We start from the raw sequence: 17,709 nt of genomic DNA on the forward strand, positions 1-17,709 counted from the left end.
CACAATGGACATGAGTTTGAGTTTAAAGAAACATGAGTTTCTTTAAAAAAAAAAAAAAAGAACTGTCAATACTGGATCCATCATAATTATTGTGGAAACAGCTAATGCACACTCACCCATTCTCTTCTCAATGACCTCAATAGATTTGCTGAACTGTGCTACTGCTTCATCATACTGAGAGTTGTACCCGTAGGCCAAGCCCAGCTGGTAGTGAGTCTCTGCAAGGAGTCGATCATGGGCTTCCAGATACTGTTCCTGGAGGTTTAGGCAAGCCTGGAACTCCTCCACAGCTTGGAGGTAATTCTCTATTAAAGAGAAAAATAGCAAGCAAATATACATTTAATATACAGAACTTCTAAAATTCCAGACCATCCTGCAGAAACGTTTTCCCATGTTATATTTCACTTTTTTTGTAGTATCTCCAGGACCCTTGACTAAAATCCATCAAAACAACTTAAAAAACCTATTGGGAGGGAGTTCCTTGGCGAGCCAGTGATTAGGACTCTACACTCCCAATGCAAGGGGGCCATGGGTTCACCCCTAGTCAGGGAACTAAAATCCCGTATGCTGCACAGTGCAGCCAAAAGAAAAAAACCTACCGAGAGACTTTCATTTAGAGTATCATTTAAAAGACCATTCATTGTTCTAGGAACCATAAGGAATCTAAAACATCTACTGTCCATTCAAAACTAACTGCCCACAATTCAAGTAAGCTGGATTTTAAGGAATTAGAGGAAGGGTAAAGCAGGCGGGGAAACAGTATGTTAGAGAGTAAAACAGAAAATGTATTACCAGATTCAACACTAACTTCTCCAAGTTTAAGATGTGCCTGTGCAGCATAAAGCTGAGCCTCCTTCGTGTCTTGCCTAAAAGAAGGAAAGACAGTTAGAAACCTTAATAACATCTGACCAAGCCTAACTGCTTTGTTTTCAACCGCCAAACTCCCAACCTAAGCCTAAAGGCACCAAGAGTTTTACCTTTTAAAAATGATCTTTGCTAAATCCAGCATATCCCAGGCAAGCTCTAGGTTCCCAATCTCCTCCTCTTCATTTTCTTGAAGGGACTAAAGTATATCCAAATCATTGGTGTTAGGCAGAAGTACAAGACAGGCATCTTTGATTACAAATCAAAATGTGTAATTTAGTACAGCTGAGGTGAAGGAGCAGAACTGGTATAGGATTCAAAATTCAGAATTTTCTCTCTAAACCTACACAGTGGACCCCTACAAAGTCTACCCTGTATCACCTTATGTCAGTTATTGTTCAGTCACTTAAGTCATGTCTGACTCTATGCGACCCCATGGACTTCACACCAGGCTTCTCCAGCCTGCACCATCTCCCAGAGCTTGCTCAAACTCATGTCCACTGAGATCGTGATGCTATTCAACCATCTCATCCTCTGTTGCCCCCTTTTCCTCCTATACTCAATATTTCCCAGCATTGGGGTCTTTCCCAACGAGTAGGTTCTTTATATCAGGTGGCCAAAGTACTGGAGTTTCACCATCAGTGATAGTTAACAATGGTATGTTGGGTCCTGTCCTAACTGACAGGACCCCTAGGACCAAATGGATCTGTCTATTTCCAGCATGAAAAAAGGGTCCTCAATCTCTAACGAAGAAATGACTATAATAATCATGCCTACACTAGTAAACCATAGTCCTAGAATCAGAAAGCAGATAATACTCAGCAAATAATAATTCACCTTGTTTTCAAGAGCTGAATCATTTAGTGTTTCTTCAGCCTTGTCATTTTCTTTATCCTCCTCTTCTGAGCCCTCGGTTTCTGCAAGCAAAAATTCTTCAGTATTGAGAATACTAGGCGTAATGGACAAAGATGACAAGACAAGTCAGAGATGCCAATAAACATGTCAAATGACATATATTCTGGGGTAGGACAGGCTAGATCCAAGCCAAATTGGGTAACATTTGAACTGGATATAAATAATAAAGTCAGTGGTTAATAGTCTAATTCGACTCTACTCCAGACTTAGCATAATGTTAAATAATTCAGACCTTCAATGACCAACAGGCTGTGTTTCTCTTCTAAAAGTCAACCTGCACAGTTCAGATCAAAAGAAATTAACTACTGACTTTGATTCACTGGCTAGAAACTCCCATCTGCTCAACCAGAGTCAGTTGGAGGCCTCAGCCAGTATTCCTGGGTTCTTTAAGCCAACTGTCAGTTAATACTAATAAGGCCAAGAAAATACCAAGAGTTAAATTACTCCAGTCCATTTGAAGCAAAGATGCTCCAGAGACTAGCTTTCCCACAACACAGCTGTGGAGAGAAAAGCACGGCCCTCACCACCTCTCACCAATGAGCATGCCACACTCCAGCCAGCTCCAGCATGTACGGAATCTGCGTGAGCAGTACCACGTTATTTCACTCTCCAGGACCATGTTAAAATCTGCAGCCATACCAACACCATATTTCACCATACTGACAAATATAAGTTAACTGCCTGCGAGGACAGGCTGCTGATAAATAGCTCTACACATTTGGGTTCAAACAATTCATGAAATGGGTATAATGTGCCTATTTCTGCCATCTTTCATTAAGCATTTAACACCATCAGAAGAGCTCAAATACTGTCTCCTGACTAAAAATTAGGCATTAGAGTCATGAAGTCAGGTTAGAAAACTTTTATCTGTCTACCAATATTTCTTTAGGATGGAAATAGGCAAAGAAAAGTCATATAAATTAGGACAAACTAAAGTCCTAAGAACCAGTTAAAGTTACAAGTTAACCTCTACAGCAAACACTGTTTTATCAGGTACCTCCCTTTTCTCCTGTTGACCATGTAATTTGGTGCTTCTGAAATATAAGTACTCACCACCACATATCAGTACCTTTCCGTGTCCAAATTTCGAAGTGGTTTGTGTACTTAGCTCCCTAATGTTAGGCTAGATGGGCGGTCTTATTGACTGTGATGATGAAGCCCATCCTCCACTAGAACACATGACAGGTGAAACAGATTGAGTGTACTTCTCACAATATTAAAAAAACCAAACACTTTATCTTCCCAACTTGCAGGAAAATTTGACAAAATGTTGCTGTTCTATATTCTTATTTATCTGGTATCTGTTCAACTCATACCAGCATGCTAGAAAGTGACATCTATTTTGGCATAAAATGTCTAGATATTTGGAGTTTTACATCAAATTTTTAAATTAAAATTCTTATAATGGTCTGAGAAAAATACTTGTTTCTCTTGAGGAATCTGCATTACCTTCATGGAGTGGTGGAGAGGAGCTAGGTTAATGAGAAAGCCATTATTTTTCCACCTGGTAATCTGTACCCAGGTATTAATAGAAATGCACTGAAGGCCTCAGTTAAGAGATCTGTTTATTTTCTAAGGTTCTTTGAAAGCAGAATCATTTTTGTAGTATGTCATCCTTCAGAGAAAGAGAAACGTTTTATAGATACCATTTCTCTAATCTTTCAGCCTCTTCTAAACAATGTGGCAAGAGAGCTGTGCAAAGCAGAAGAATGACAAATACCTCTTCAAGGGGTTTTAAGAGAAAACCTTTCAAGATTTTTGCAGGCTAGTGCTACCACATAAATTTCTGACAAGAAGTGGGTTAAAGGAAGGGATGAAAGTTGCCTTCCTCAGCGTGAGGCATTCTGGGAAGAACACATTCACATCAGATCTAGGGTCATATTCTGGTCCTATGATTTACTGTTTGACTCCAAACAAATCCATTGACTCCTAACCGTCCATTTCCTCATCACTATAACTGGAGTAATACTAACTACTACACAGTACTGTATTTTGGAATCAAAAGTAAAGTAATGTATGTGAAAAACTCTAAAGATTAAGACATGAGAGGTTTTTTATAAAACTGAGGAATTCAGTTCTGTGCTTTTTCCATACATTCTCCTAAAGCCCAATGAGCAGCCCAATGGTGCTACCGTTTTAGCCAATTCATTTCTCGTTATCATGCTTGTGCTGGCTGGAGTACAAGGACCTGCACATAGGTAGAAGGAAGTTAACCAAAACTAGCTACAGATATTGATAATGGGCCTTTGAACATCTCAAACGTAAGAAAACTCAAAGTAGTCAATTATATAAGTAATTATGTGTGTGTCTATGTATAGTCTATATATAAGTAATAACGATTAATTGGACTATACCTGTGGTTATTAATACCAACGTTAGATGAATCTTACAGACACAGCAGAATCCTCAAATGATAGTACAACTCAAGTCAGACATGCCAATTATGTAGTTGCTAATTAGAGGCTTATACATCTTGATGAAATGGAATCATAATTAGACCAATGATATGATACAAAGCATTCACACTTCGTAACATTCTAAGTAACAAAACAGTCAGTTTAGCAGCCAAAGCAAGCATGAAATGAGGAGGGAAAGCTGTAGTGCTTCACAGTTTTCAATTATCTTTTGCAGGGGGCTAATTTAACTAATGTGAATAAGCCTCTAAACACTTCCTGAAGACTGAAAGTAAAGATTACCAGAATTCTTTCACTCTGGTGATAAAACATTCAAGGGTAAACTGCCTTCACTTAAATGGCATGCCTGCTTAAGTGCATCAATTCAGTGGATTCTACTGCTTTAATCCTGCTTCCTAAAGCAGAAAAAAAGGAACCGTGTGAACAGTAAATTTAAAAATCCAGAGGCATGCAAGTGAACATCCATTCAGCATTCTCTGCCAGCCTAGCACACTATTTCCCTACCTACTCCACCCCACCACCCACTTTTGTTGGCTAGTAGAGTGCAACAAGTTACTGATAGCTAGCCAAATCTCAAAAAGGCCTATTTTGCAGTTAGTAAAAGCGTTAGTCTACAAGCCAGCTAAAGACGACTTGCTTTTAACTTGCTCAACTTATCACCACCTTCTTAAAATACTCCCATTTTCATTTAGCCCTTTCCTAATCCAAAGGCAGACGGAAAATTCTGAATGGAAGGCTGACTTTTACCCATGATTAGTGAGTCAAATCCAGAATGTACTCCACCCACTGCAGCTCTTGTATGTCCCGGTTACCTTCACCCTCTTTCATCTGTTCTTCTTTGTCTTGTGCTTCTTCATTAGCAGCTATCTTAACTTTGTCTTCAGGAGATTTCTCAGTAGCCCTCTGGGCCACCTCAGTCTCCACCCCATCTCCAGCTGCCTCAGACTCTTCTACAGACAGCTTAGTCTCCTGACTAGGAACCAACTCTTCCCTGACCTTCTCTAGTCCTGAGCCATCTTTTGTTCCTATCAGTCTTTCTGCCTTAGTTTGTGGTTGAGTGGAGGCATGATCCCCTGCAGCTGACAGTCCATTGACTGCACCATCCTGAGGGAGAACTGTGTCCTGCCCTCCAGGCGTCTCAGAGACTTCTGATCCGGCTTCTGCAGCTGAAGCATCTGCAGCCTGTGCTGTCACCTCTGGTGACTCTTCGGCAGAAGGTAATTCTTGCCCTACCAACTGCTCAAGAATAGCCTTTCCTGGCTCACTTTCAGAGGCAGCTATCTGCTCCTTTGGCTCATCCCCACCCATATCCACTGGCTTGACTACTTCTATCTCCACTGGAGTGCCCTGCTTTTCTAGAGTCACAACAGGTTGTTCTTTTGAAGCTTCTTTTGGTTTCTCCTCTATGCTCACAATTACTTCTCCCTGACCCCCTTTTTCTCTGCACTCTTCTTGGACATCAGTTCCAGAAACTGATTTTCCTTCCTCAGCACCCAGTATTTCCTGATCTGGCTTCTTAGAAGTGACTTCAGCTTCACTCAATCCTTCTGGTGCTGCTGCTCCCTTTCCCTCTTCAGTGGTTTCAGTTAACTGATCTGGAGTTGATTTAACTTTTTCCTGTAGTTCCTCTGCAGGCTCACCGATATCCATATCTTCTCTTCCACCCTTCTCCATTTCAGTTTCCTGTTCTTTATTCGTTTCAGGCTTTACCAGAGACTTGTCTTCTGTTTTTTGGGCTTCTTTTTCTCCCATGGCGTCATAAACCTGTTCTCTCAACTCTTCCCTTGCTTCCTCTACATGGTTAAAGAACATGAAGCATAAACATGTCTTCGAGTTTAATGATAAAGGCATAAATGGAAAACTAAAAATACATTCCCTTTAAACCCTCAAACAGCCTGGCTTATGTTTTAAGATGGCCTACAAATTACCTGCCCCCTTCAGAAAAGCAAAGGGAAAATCCTAACTAGCAGAGCAACTTACTGCAAAAGAAACCCAAGCTCCTTAAATTAGGTATTATTTTACTTGAGCATTCTAATTATCAGTTAGGTAAGAGATGCCAAGCTTTACATTCTCCTCTCAACACTATGTATATATAGTAGATCTGATATGTAAAACTCTAACAGCAAAACCCAGATTAGAAATTAACATTTAATTTTCTTAGACACAAAAAATGTAAAAGGGCCCCAAAAGTCCAGCCATTAAAATAACTGAGCTGCAAACTTTTAAAAATTTACATCAGAAAAGTATTTTAGGTTATTTTAATACTCAGAGTATCAATTAAAATAACTAGATTTATTTAGGAAATTAAGTTATCCCCTTAAAAAAGCCTATCATAAAAAAAAAAAAAAAAAAAGCCTATCATCAGTTTTACTGAGACCTCCCCGGCAGTCTCCACCAGATGCAGGTGTAGCCCCAAGAGAGACTATTCAAGATAAGGAAAGCCCTATTTCCATCGCTTATACACAAGAAATATACGTCGCATCTCTTGAATGTCACATGCAACTCCACATACCATCTATGTTATCATTATTTTCTACCAGAGATTCTTCTGTTTTTTCTCCTTCCTCCTCTTCCACATGCACACCTTCCAGGGCATTTCCCAAAACACCATTCTCCATTCTAGCAAAACAAAAGGAGAAAGCACTAAAGGTATGATGGCTAGAACCTAAGTCTTTTTAAGAAAGAAACTTAGTCCTGTATTACAAAAGCAACAGAAAAGTTAAGTAAGTACAGGGAATATAAACTATAAGCACTCATGAAAGAAAAGCAATGATCAAAGTGAATATAAACTAAGGTTTTTAGGAGCTGAAGAAAATAAACATACCCTTTTATCCAGCCATCAGAAAAACCACTGATGACCCTTATCAAAAGGGCCATGTTTCCCAAACTTCTCATCCACCTATGTCACTAGATAGCAAAAAACATTCCGGCAAGATTTTCATGACAAATCCTTAGACTGCTCTACAAAATTAGAAAACTTAGCAAAAGTGAGAGATTTAATAGATTACAGATTATTTGCTACTCTGTGTACCCTCAATATATTTTATTCTGGTTAATAAATTCTGGTGGAATATCACAACAACTTTCCAACAGTTAAGACTCCTCATCCAGAGATTCTTCTTCTGTTTTTTTATTTTAAGACATTTTCACATGCCAAGTGTTTTCAAATTGTCCTTCAGTCCATCCTTGTTATGGATGATCACTATGGGCTAGCTGAGAGTGTTTTTAAAGGTTCCCTCTCTAAACTAGACTTTGGTAAGTTATTGATTATTCACTAATGGAAAGATCTCTGCTTCTAATAACTGCAAAAGTCAAAACTTAAGTATAACTTTACTCTTTTAAGTGACTTTCAAAACTCCCATCAAGGGAATTCCCTGGAGGTTCAGTGGTTAAAACGCCACACTTCCACTGCTGGGGGCAAAGGTTCAATCCCTGGTCAGGGAACTAAGATCCCACAAACTGTGCAGCACAACCAAAAAAAGAAAAAGAGAAGCAAAAACAACCCACCAATTTTTCATCCTCGTTTCTAAAACCATCTGAGTAAAACCAGTCTCACTCAGTTCCTGTGAAATCTCAAGGCTAGTAAATAATCTTAACAAAGAAACTTAAAAGTTTTTAAATAAATCATTATGATACAAACATCTTACTTTAAACTTAGCTTGAAAGACATACCTTGCCAACTCCAAAAGTGATTTCCCATAAAAAAAGAAGGCTTCTCCACATTCATTAGCTGTCTCTCCATACTTCTTACCTCTAAAGAGAATAAACAAAACAAAAAAAAAAGAGAATAAACAGCTAGGATCTGAATTAAACTTCTATTTTTCCTAGTTCTTTAGCCATAAAATGACATTTCTTCTGTAATACATCCTTCTAGGAAACCAATACTCTCCCCTCCTCTTGAACTCAAGGTTCAAGGGACTTTAAGAAACAATGATTAAGTTAATGTTGCCAGTTCTTCATCTATATAGTATATATCATAATTATGTACTTAGATATATAATATACATTATATAATTAGAATATATATTCTAAAAAGGCATCTATTTACTACAATATATAATCTAAGATCCAAGCTATTAATAGGTATTTCTCCTAAAAAAAGATAGGGGTTGATATAAGCCAGATTATTGTTAGGAGTTAAGACAGCCTTTGGCTGGGACTAAGGCGTGAATCACGTCCATAGAAAGGCATCATGATAAAGAGTTAATGTTCTTCAGAGCCTGACTGCCTAGATTCAAATCCTGCCTCTAACTTTAAACTTTAGTAGTTAACTTAATCTCACAATGCCTTAGTTTTCACATTTATAAAATGGAAATGTTAAGAACCACTTAGGTCTACTGCAAGAACTAATTAATTAAGTTCATGTATATAAAATCATTCAAAATAATGCTTAGAAATACAGATAGCAATATATATACCAAGTTTAGCTATTAATACCTAGGATGAAGCAGAGGGAAAATCACAAGTATAATAAATAGGAAGGAGGAAATACTTTATGTGGAGTAAAAAGACTAGCTTTTATGGTAGTAAAGCATCTGCAGAAATCATGCTAAGTCAGGTCAACTAATAGCCTAAGAGTCTAGTGAGAGTAACCAGAGCAACTAAGCATAAAAGCTATAGTGATGAAAGTCATGTTTAAGGGAAGTCTCTTAGATTAGAAGAATGCACCTCAAATTCTCCTCAAATACCCTTAATGGCAGGACAGTGAGAAAACTAAACTTTTCAGGAATCTGGAAGGAATAAGCTAAGAAGTTTGTCTATGGGCTCGATCTTAAAAATTTAGATTTTAGCATTTTACAATGTAAGATTTTTACATAAAAACACCTAATTACTCAGCATCAGATGAAACTTGGGCCCTACCCTTAGCACAACACTGAATACCAGAACCTCAGCTCTTCAGGCCCCGATGATGACAGAGAGGCCAAAGGCCAATAAATCAACAAGAGATTATTGCAGGCATCCAAGAATAAGATTCTGTTCTAGAGGGAGTAAGCGTTAGGAAAAAAAATGCACTAATATAACTCTGACTGACTGAATAAAAGGAATGAAGAAGCCAAAGACTTAATCAGTAAGCTTCAAACCTGAAACCCAGGTTTATTAAGCATCTCTTTCATAAGGAAGATTTCTTCAATTCCACTGAATATAATGTTATCAACTAATGAGCATGCATGACTGACTTCAGTTGCTATTGGTAATGGTATTTTTGAGAAAACAAGTCACAGGCTGAAAGGCTACCACTTAAAAGACATTTTCTCTCAGTGTACAAAGTACATTAAAGTCTTTGGCTAAACTAAATCACTCTTGAGGCACTAAGACTAACCTGTTCCCCCAAGATACAGATATACACGGCCACCTGGTGATCAACTACCAATACCTAAGAAATTGTACAGATAACAAAGGTGCTAAGAATCTATGAAAAATGCTGTGCAAATAACAGCATTAATGAGAGGGTGACTAACCATGCCTTGCTTGGGATTACGGACCTTCCCTGGATACAGAACTTCAAGCGTTAGAATAAACACAGTCCTACTATACAGGTATATTCAGTACCCTGGGATATATACTTAAAGGGAAAAGAATATTTTAAAAAATGTATATATGAGTATAACTGAGTCACTCTGATATATAGCAGAAATTAATATAACATTGTAAATCAATTCCACTTCAATTAAAAAATAAGTTAAAAAAAAAAAAAAACACTTCCACTGTTAAAAATGGAACAAATCTCAGAACTGGGACAAATTAGTTAGTGATCAACAGAAAACAAATTTCATTAACTCAAGAAAATCAAAGGCTGAAACTGCTCAGTTATATGTAAGTTTTATAGGAATAAACTCATACATGAAAAATCTTTTTAAACTCTTGCTTTTCATTCTTCTTCCCATTAAACAACTTTTTATGACTCAAGTTTATTAGGAATCTTATATCAAAATACAAAATATACCAAAATACAGTACTTACAAAAGACTAGCTGCTTCCTGGAAGGCATTGACAGCTGCGGGAATATCACCCATTACCAGATGTTTCTGTCCTAATCCCAATAGTTTCTTAGCTTCACTATCCACATCCAGACTGCAAGAAAAAAGATTTTTCAGGTGTCATATACTTTTAAAATCAACATTTTTTGAATACCTGCTACATTTAAACCATAGTATTTTATTTCCTTAAACCTCTCAACTGCTCTGGCAAGGCTGAGCTAACCCATTATCTATCACTACAAAAGCTCACTACAAAGTCTGCGTAATCAGTTTGTCTGTTGGTCATCCTTTCAAATCCAGAATTCCATGAAAATTTTAATTATTTTTAATGCATTTATTTTTCATTGAAGGATAATTGCTTTACAGAATTTTATTGTTTTTCTATCAAACCTCATCATGAATCAACATGAATCAGGTATATATATATATCCCCTCTCTTTTGAACCTCACTCCCATGTCCCTCCCCACCCCTCTAGGTTGATACAGAGCCCCTGTTTGAGTTTCCTCAGCCACACAACAAATTCCTGTTGGCTATCTATTTCACATATGGTAATGTTAAGTTTCCATGTTACCCTTTCCATACATCTCATTCTCTCCTCCTCTGTCCCCATGTCCACAAAGAAAAATTTAATTCTTAATTCAAATGGTCACACAGTGCTTTTCCCAAAGACAATCATCTTACCTACTTTTAGTATGCAGAAGTAGCATTCATACTTCACATTTTGTCACACAAGATTATAAAATCATTTAGTGAAGGACTGAGAATAAATTAGCTGGTATTGTTTTCTAATGGACATTCCTAAGTGAAACTGGTAGTGCACTACTTGTACTGCCTTGACTTATGTTAAATAAAGGGCCAGCAAGTTTATCCACCATTGCTTTTTTACCATCAGTATCAATGTCAACACAGTCAAAAAGGCAAATATTCTTCCAATTACAAAAAGTTTTGATCTTGAAGAATCTCTCAAAGGGTCTTAGGGACACCAAGGGCATACAAGCTATACTATACTTTGAGAACCTCTGAATAAGAGCATGGACCCACATCCAAAAGAAAAGAATGTATGGATACAGATTTAAGATAAAGTGACTGAACTCAAACAGGGGCTCTGTAACAACCTAGAAGGGTGGGATGGGGAGGGAGATAGGAGGGAGGTTCTAGAGGGAGGGGACACATGTATACGTATGGCTGATTCATGTTGATGTTTGGCAGAAACCAACAAAATTCTGTAAAGCAATTACCCTTCAACTAAAAAATAATTAAAAAAAAAATTCCCTGCCTATTGCTGATTCACTGAACAATCAAAAAAATTTTTTTAAAAGTAAAATCTTCAAGAGCAAGAAGACAGGTGATGTTAAGAAAAAGTTGCTCAGCAGAACAGAACTTGGCCAGGGAAACATGCTATAGTTGCTGGGCAATACTAAGTAACCATTTCAGGTCAGTTGTTACCAATTTATGAGACTTTATATTTTATAATTACCTATCAGCAGTGTCCCAGGGGTTAATTAAATAGCCTAGCTATATTTATACCTTATGCTCAGTCCAGAAATTTAATATCATGGTATATACCAAGATTAACCCTCTAAAAGTTATGTGAATGTGTTTAGGATCAATCCTGAGCAGTACTCCTTCCACTCAAAAACGAGACTAACTCACAAATCATTAGATGGTATTTGTAGAAGACATAGTTTAAGTAACCAAGATAACAAAGGAATTTAAGATCACAATGTAAAAAAACATAAAATAATGAAAACCAAAAAAAAGAAAAACTGAGACTCAAAAAACCCCCAAAAGATGTGCATATATTTTGCAGAAGGATTAGACGGAATTTAGAACAGTAGTTTTCAACCCAAGTGAGTTTAAGATTTACCAGGAAGTTTTTCTAAAACACTCATACACTCAAAGCTTAACAAATGAAATCTCCACGAACGCAACCCAGGCATTTACCTTTTGGATAAGCTTTCCAATTATTATGTTTCCTCTGGTTAAGAACTATGGTCACATCAAGATGCAGAAGTTACATGGAAATACATGTGGGCACAATATAAAATTTACAACTTTCAACGAGAATTAACAAAATTGAAAATAGCAACCTTACAAAACTGAGATCTAAATCAGTAGACGTATTCAAACAAAGAATAAGCTAGCATTTGCCAGGCATGCTGTGTACCAAGTAAGGAGCAAAATTAAACAACTTTTAAAATTCAAATATTCTAATCAAATACAAAAAACCCTGATGACGTCACTGTCAGGACTCCATACTTTAATGAACAAGTACTTTAATATTCACTCTCACTTGTTACCTATTAAAGATGATAAAACAAACTGCCCTCAAGTTACATAGCTCTTATGTCTATGTTCTAGATAGACACAAATCACACCACTGTAAATAATCATACCTCTCCACTTTATCTGCTGAAGTAGAAGGAGCAGGGGCATCTTCTTCAATTCTGTAAAGAAAAATTAAGGGGAAAAAAAGTAAAAATGAAAGGCTATTTTAAGACTAGAAACTTAAAAATATAAAGCCATAAAAAGAGCTATTTATTAAATGTCCAATATATTCAGATCTTACAGAACATTTACTTACATTATCAAACTTAACACTTATTCATTCAAGTAACTGTTGAATGCTTATTGCTACATGATACTACTGATATAATGAACAAGACAGTTACATCCTAGATTTCAGTTTATTGCTCACTAAAAATAAGTTTGTTTTTTAAAAAAAGGAAAAAGCAAAGTTTCCCAGAACATTCCATTTTTGGGGGGGAAAGTACTAATAAATATCTTTAAAATATTTCATAGTCGTGTTTACTGAAAAAGTCTAGAAATAATGACCAACTCAGCAGCAATGAGTATCCCCTAGAACCTAGACTATGCTCCTAAAAATCCATTTCCCACTAAAAGGAACCAAGGCTCCATTGAGAAATAACTGACCTAAGACAGGGTTGGAGAAGTACATAAGTGAATCTGGGGCAATATCATGCCAGAAGGCAACAAAACTATATCTGGCATTATTGAGGATCATATCTACTAATAGTCATGCTAAAAGGAAAGGTGGGGAATCCAGGGTAAAGCAAGAAGAGTTCTTTGTGCTTTTTCAACTTCTCTATAAATTCGATGTTTCATATTTACAAAAATATTACAAAAGCACACTTAGGAGCCAACCTCAACAAAATCTCACTGACCGAAAGGAGGGACAATGTGAGTGAGCATCAACAAAGATAACAGGGACTGCTCCGGTGGCCCAGTGGGTAAGACTCCAAGCTTCAATAAGGGGCCAGGGTTCAATCCCTGGTCAGGGAACTAGATCCCGAATGTTCCAACTAGGAGTTCACAAGTCACAACTGAAAGATCCCTCACGCCGCAATGATGATATAAGAGCCCATGAGCTGCAACTAAGATCCAAAGCAGCCAAATAAATAAATATAAAACACACACACACAGATAATAACTGAATAATCACAAAGGACCTACTGTGTAGTACAGGGAAATGTGCTCAATATGTTGTAATAACCTAAGTGGGAAAAAGACTTGAAAAAGAATAGATACATATATACGTATAATTGAATCACTTTGCTGTACACCTGAAACTAACACATTGTTGATCAATTATATTGCAATATAAAATTTTAAACATTTTTAAAAAGATTATAGCTGCAATTGACAGGAAAACTCCGAATATGTTTAAATTAGTGAGTTCTCAATAATATAAACAAAACCAAAAAAACTCATTAGTCATCTGGAAAATGATGGGAGACCACTGCATTATTTTGAAAATTGATAAATAAAGGAAAAGAATTTACCTTTTCTTTACCATACAGTTAAACTTTAGGTAGGTTTCAAGAAAAGGGTTGACCTGAGTTATTACTTAGGAATGCTATACACTGACACCATTCACTTGGCATTAACTTAAATCCTTGCCTTTGTTACCTACTCAATCACCAGTTTTCACCTATATCCCAAAGGAAATATTCAGTTAAAGATATGTATCATCTTTAACTGTGGCCCCAAAGCACACCAGAGTTTAAACCAAGGACGGTTACATCTCAAATGAGAGCAGAGAATGCTGTTAGCTGTGATGAAATGGAGAAAAAGGACAGTGGGAAAACAGAAAACTTTACTACTAAACACCTCAGAAGCTATACATTAGAACTGAAGTACATGCAGCAAGAAAGCTAGGAGTATGAGAGAACACAGAAAGTTGCAGAAGATAAACTACTGAAAACATCAAAGGTTAAAACATACATACAAACAGAACTGAGTCAATTGATTTTTCACACTTGGACTTTCTTATTTAGCATACCAAATTTATGAAAACAGCGGAGTAATATACACAATATGGACAAAATAAATGAATGATTAAAAAATAGCTTACTCAATTCAAAAAATATATTAATTCAAAAATCAAATTCAATAGACATTTTATTATTATCTACTGTATGCTAAGGATCGGAATCAGCCTCCAACAAAAGTTAAAGCAGAGGACACAGGGTAATTCCCTGCTGTTCAATGGTTAGGATTCGCCCCATCACTGCCAATGGCCCAAGTGGGGGAACTAAAATCCCACAAGCCACAGGTGCCAACGCTCCCCCACCCCAGAAAAAAAAGCAGAGAGGACATTTGGGGAAAGCAGAAGAGATTAAATGACAAGCAGGGGCTAACTATATTGGAATCTGAGTCTTAGAAAATGCTTTAGAGATGAAAAGTTGTCAATTACTTTCAACAGGATCCAGTATCTTTGCTGCTGCTGCTGCTAAGTTGCTTCAGTCGTGTCCGACTCTGTGTGACCCTATGCATAGACGGCAGCCCACCAGGCTCCCCCATCCTTGGAATTCTCCAGGCAAGAACACTGGAGTGCGTTGCCATTTCCTTCTCCAAAGCATGGAAGTGAAAAGTGAAAGTGAAGTCGCTCAGTCATGTCCTACTCTCTGTGACCCCATGGATTGCAGCCCACCAGGCTCCTCCGTCCATGGGATTTTCCAGGCAAGAGTATTGGAGTGGGTTGCCATTGCCTTCTCCAGTATCCTTGCTAGAAACTCCTAAACCTTTTATAAATATTACATTGGTTTACAAGTCTGATGAAAAGTCCTGGGGAGGGGAGGTGGGCAGGGAAATGGGGTTGAAAATAAGCAGACTTCACAGTGACAGAAAAAAAGCACAATTTAAAAGCTAATGCGTTCAGCTGCACGGTAAGCGGCAAATGATCTGACCAGAACCCTGGATGGCCCAGGACCCTTATCTACAAATACTTCATGTCATAGCTTGCTGTTGTTTAGTTGCCAAGATGTATCAGACTCTTTTGTGACCTCATGGACTATAGCCTGCCAGGTTCCCCTGTCAATGGAGTTTCCCAAGCAAGAATACTGGAGTGGGTTGCCATTTCCTTCTCCAGGGGATCTTCAAGATCCAGGAATTGAATCTGCATTGACAGGTGGATTCTTTACCACTGAGCCACCAGGGGAAGCCCCTGTCATAGCTAGTTACCTTCAAATACCTTCTTTCACTAATTCTAGTAGTTTCTCAAATTACCTGTGACCGAAGGACCGGACTTTCAATTTCAATGTGCAAGAGATGGGTTTTTGTAATATAAAACAGAAATGTCAGAGTAATGTCAAATTTCTTCATTTCCAAATGTTTACTCTCAGTTTTTATACTTAAATCTTTTTTTTTTTTTTTTGGTGAGGGGGGGCGGTGGGAGCGGCGACCGGGCTGCACAGCATAGCTTGCAGGACTTTAGTTCCTGGACCAGAGACTGAACCAGGGACCATGGCAGTGAAAGTGTGGAGTCCTAAGCACTGAACCGCCAGGGAATTACCTGAACTTTACACCTCTGTAACTGTCCTTCACCCTACTTTCCATGTCCCCACTTCCTAGGAACAAGGCTAGAAACAGATCATTTAGTTTTGATGCCAACCTAAATCATTACATTTTTATCAAGCTGAGGCACTGAACGTGTAATATCATCAAATTTACTTCTTATATACCCTGTGGTACAAAAGTATGAAGTGGATAAAATTAGGAAAAATGGGTATCAATTCAGTTGTTCAGTCGTGTCCGACTCTTTGTGACCCCATGAACTGCAGCACGCCAGGCCTCCCTGTCCATCATCAACTCCTAGAGTCCACCCAAACCCATGTCCACTGAGTCGGTGATGCCATCCAACCATCTCATCCTGTCGTCCCCTTCTCCTCCCGCCTTCAATCTTTCCCAGCATCAGGGTCTTTTCAAACGAGTCAGCTCTTTGCATCAGGAGGTCAAAGTACTGCAGTTTCAGCTTCAACATCAGTCCTTCCAATGAACATTCAGGACTGATCTCCTTGTAGCCCAAGGGACTCTCAAGAGTCTTCTCCAACACCACAGTTCAAAAGCATCAATTCTTCAGCGCTCACCTTTCTTTATAGTCCAGCTCTCACACCCATACATGACCACTGGAAAAACCATAGCGTTGACTAGACAGACCTTTGTTGACAAAGTAGTGTCTCTGTTTTTTAACATGCTGTCTAGGTTGGTCATAACTTTCATTCCAAGGAGTAAGTGTCTTTTAATTTCACGGCTACGGTCACCATCTGCAGTGATTTTGGAGCCCAGAAAAATAAAGTCAGCCACTGTTTCTCCATCTATTTGCCATGGAGTGATGGGACTGGATGCCATGATCTTTTTCTGAATGTTTTCTGAATGTTGAGCTTTAAGCCAACTTTTTCACTCTCCTCTTTCACTTTCATCAAGAGGCCCTTTAGCAGTTCTTCACTTTCTGCCATAAGGGTGGTGTCATCTGCATATCTGAGGTTATTGATATTTCTCCCAGCAATCTTGATTCCAGCTCGTGCTTTCCTCCAGCCCAGCATTTCTCATGATGTACTCTGCATAGAAGTTAAATAAGCAGGGTGACAATATACAGCCTTGATATACCCCTTTCCCTATTTGGAACCAGTCTGTTGTTTCATATCCAGTTCTAACTGTTGCTTCCTGACCTGCATACAGGTTTCTCAAGAGGCAGGTCAGGTGGTCTGGTATTCCCATCTCTTGAAGAATTTTCCACAGTTTATTGTGATCCACACAGTCAAAGGCTTTGGCATAGCCAATAAAGCAGAAATAGATGTTTTTCTGGGACTCTCTTGCTTTTTCAATGATCCAGCGGATATTGGCAATTCGATCTCTGATTCCTCTGCCTTTCCTAAAACCAGCTTGAACATCTGGAAGTTCACGGTTCACGTATTGCTGAGGCCTGGCTTGGAGAATTTTTGAGCATTACTTTACTAGCGTGTGAGATTAATGCAATTGTGCGGTAGTTTGAGCACTGTTTCGGATTGCCTTTCTTAGGGATTGGAATGAAAACTGACCTTTTCCAGTCCTGTGGCCACTGCTGAGTTTTCCAAACTTGCTGGCATATTGAGTGCAGTAGTTTCAGAGCATCATCTTTCAGGATTTGAAATAGCTCAGTATATTATTAAATAGCACTGTAAAGCACTCAGCAGTGATAAACTTACTTCTACTATTACTTAGTAGCCTAGACAAAAAGGGCATGAACCAATCAAGG

The 17,709-nt window shown here is 38.1% G+C and overlaps 1 protein-coding gene across 2 annotated transcripts in view; it reads right to left on the reverse strand.

The window, feature by feature from the left end:
* Positions 1-17,709, reverse strand: part of NASP (nuclear autoantigenic sperm protein) — a 29,242-nt gene that overhangs the window by 2,351 nt on the left and 9,182 nt on the right. Inside the window, exons 2-10 of one of the 2 annotated variants that reach the window (XM_065914072.1) lie at positions 12,569-12,619; positions 10,155-10,265; positions 7,866-7,946; positions 6,706-6,812; positions 5,006-5,986; positions 1,702-1,781; positions 978-1,063; positions 793-866; positions 117-305 (exon numbers count right to left, since the gene is read on the reverse strand). In XM_065914072.1, coding sequence (XP_065770144.1) covers positions 117-305; positions 793-866; positions 978-1,063; positions 1,702-1,781; positions 5,006-5,986; positions 6,706-6,812; positions 7,866-7,946; positions 10,155-10,265; positions 12,569-12,619 — 1,760 coding nt within the window. The remainder of the gene's footprint in view (positions 1-116; positions 306-792; positions 867-977; positions 1,064-1,701; positions 1,782-5,005; positions 5,987-6,705; positions 6,813-7,865; positions 7,947-10,154; positions 10,266-12,568; positions 12,620-17,709) is intronic. The other variant, XM_065914081.1, reaches the window with a different exon arrangement.

Source organism: Muntiacus reevesi, chromosome 1, assembly GCF_963930625.1.
Source record: "Muntiacus reevesi chromosome 1, mMunRee1.1, whole genome shotgun sequence".
Classification (NCBI taxonomy): domain Eukaryota; kingdom Metazoa; phylum Chordata; class Mammalia; order Artiodactyla; family Cervidae; genus Muntiacus; species Muntiacus reevesi.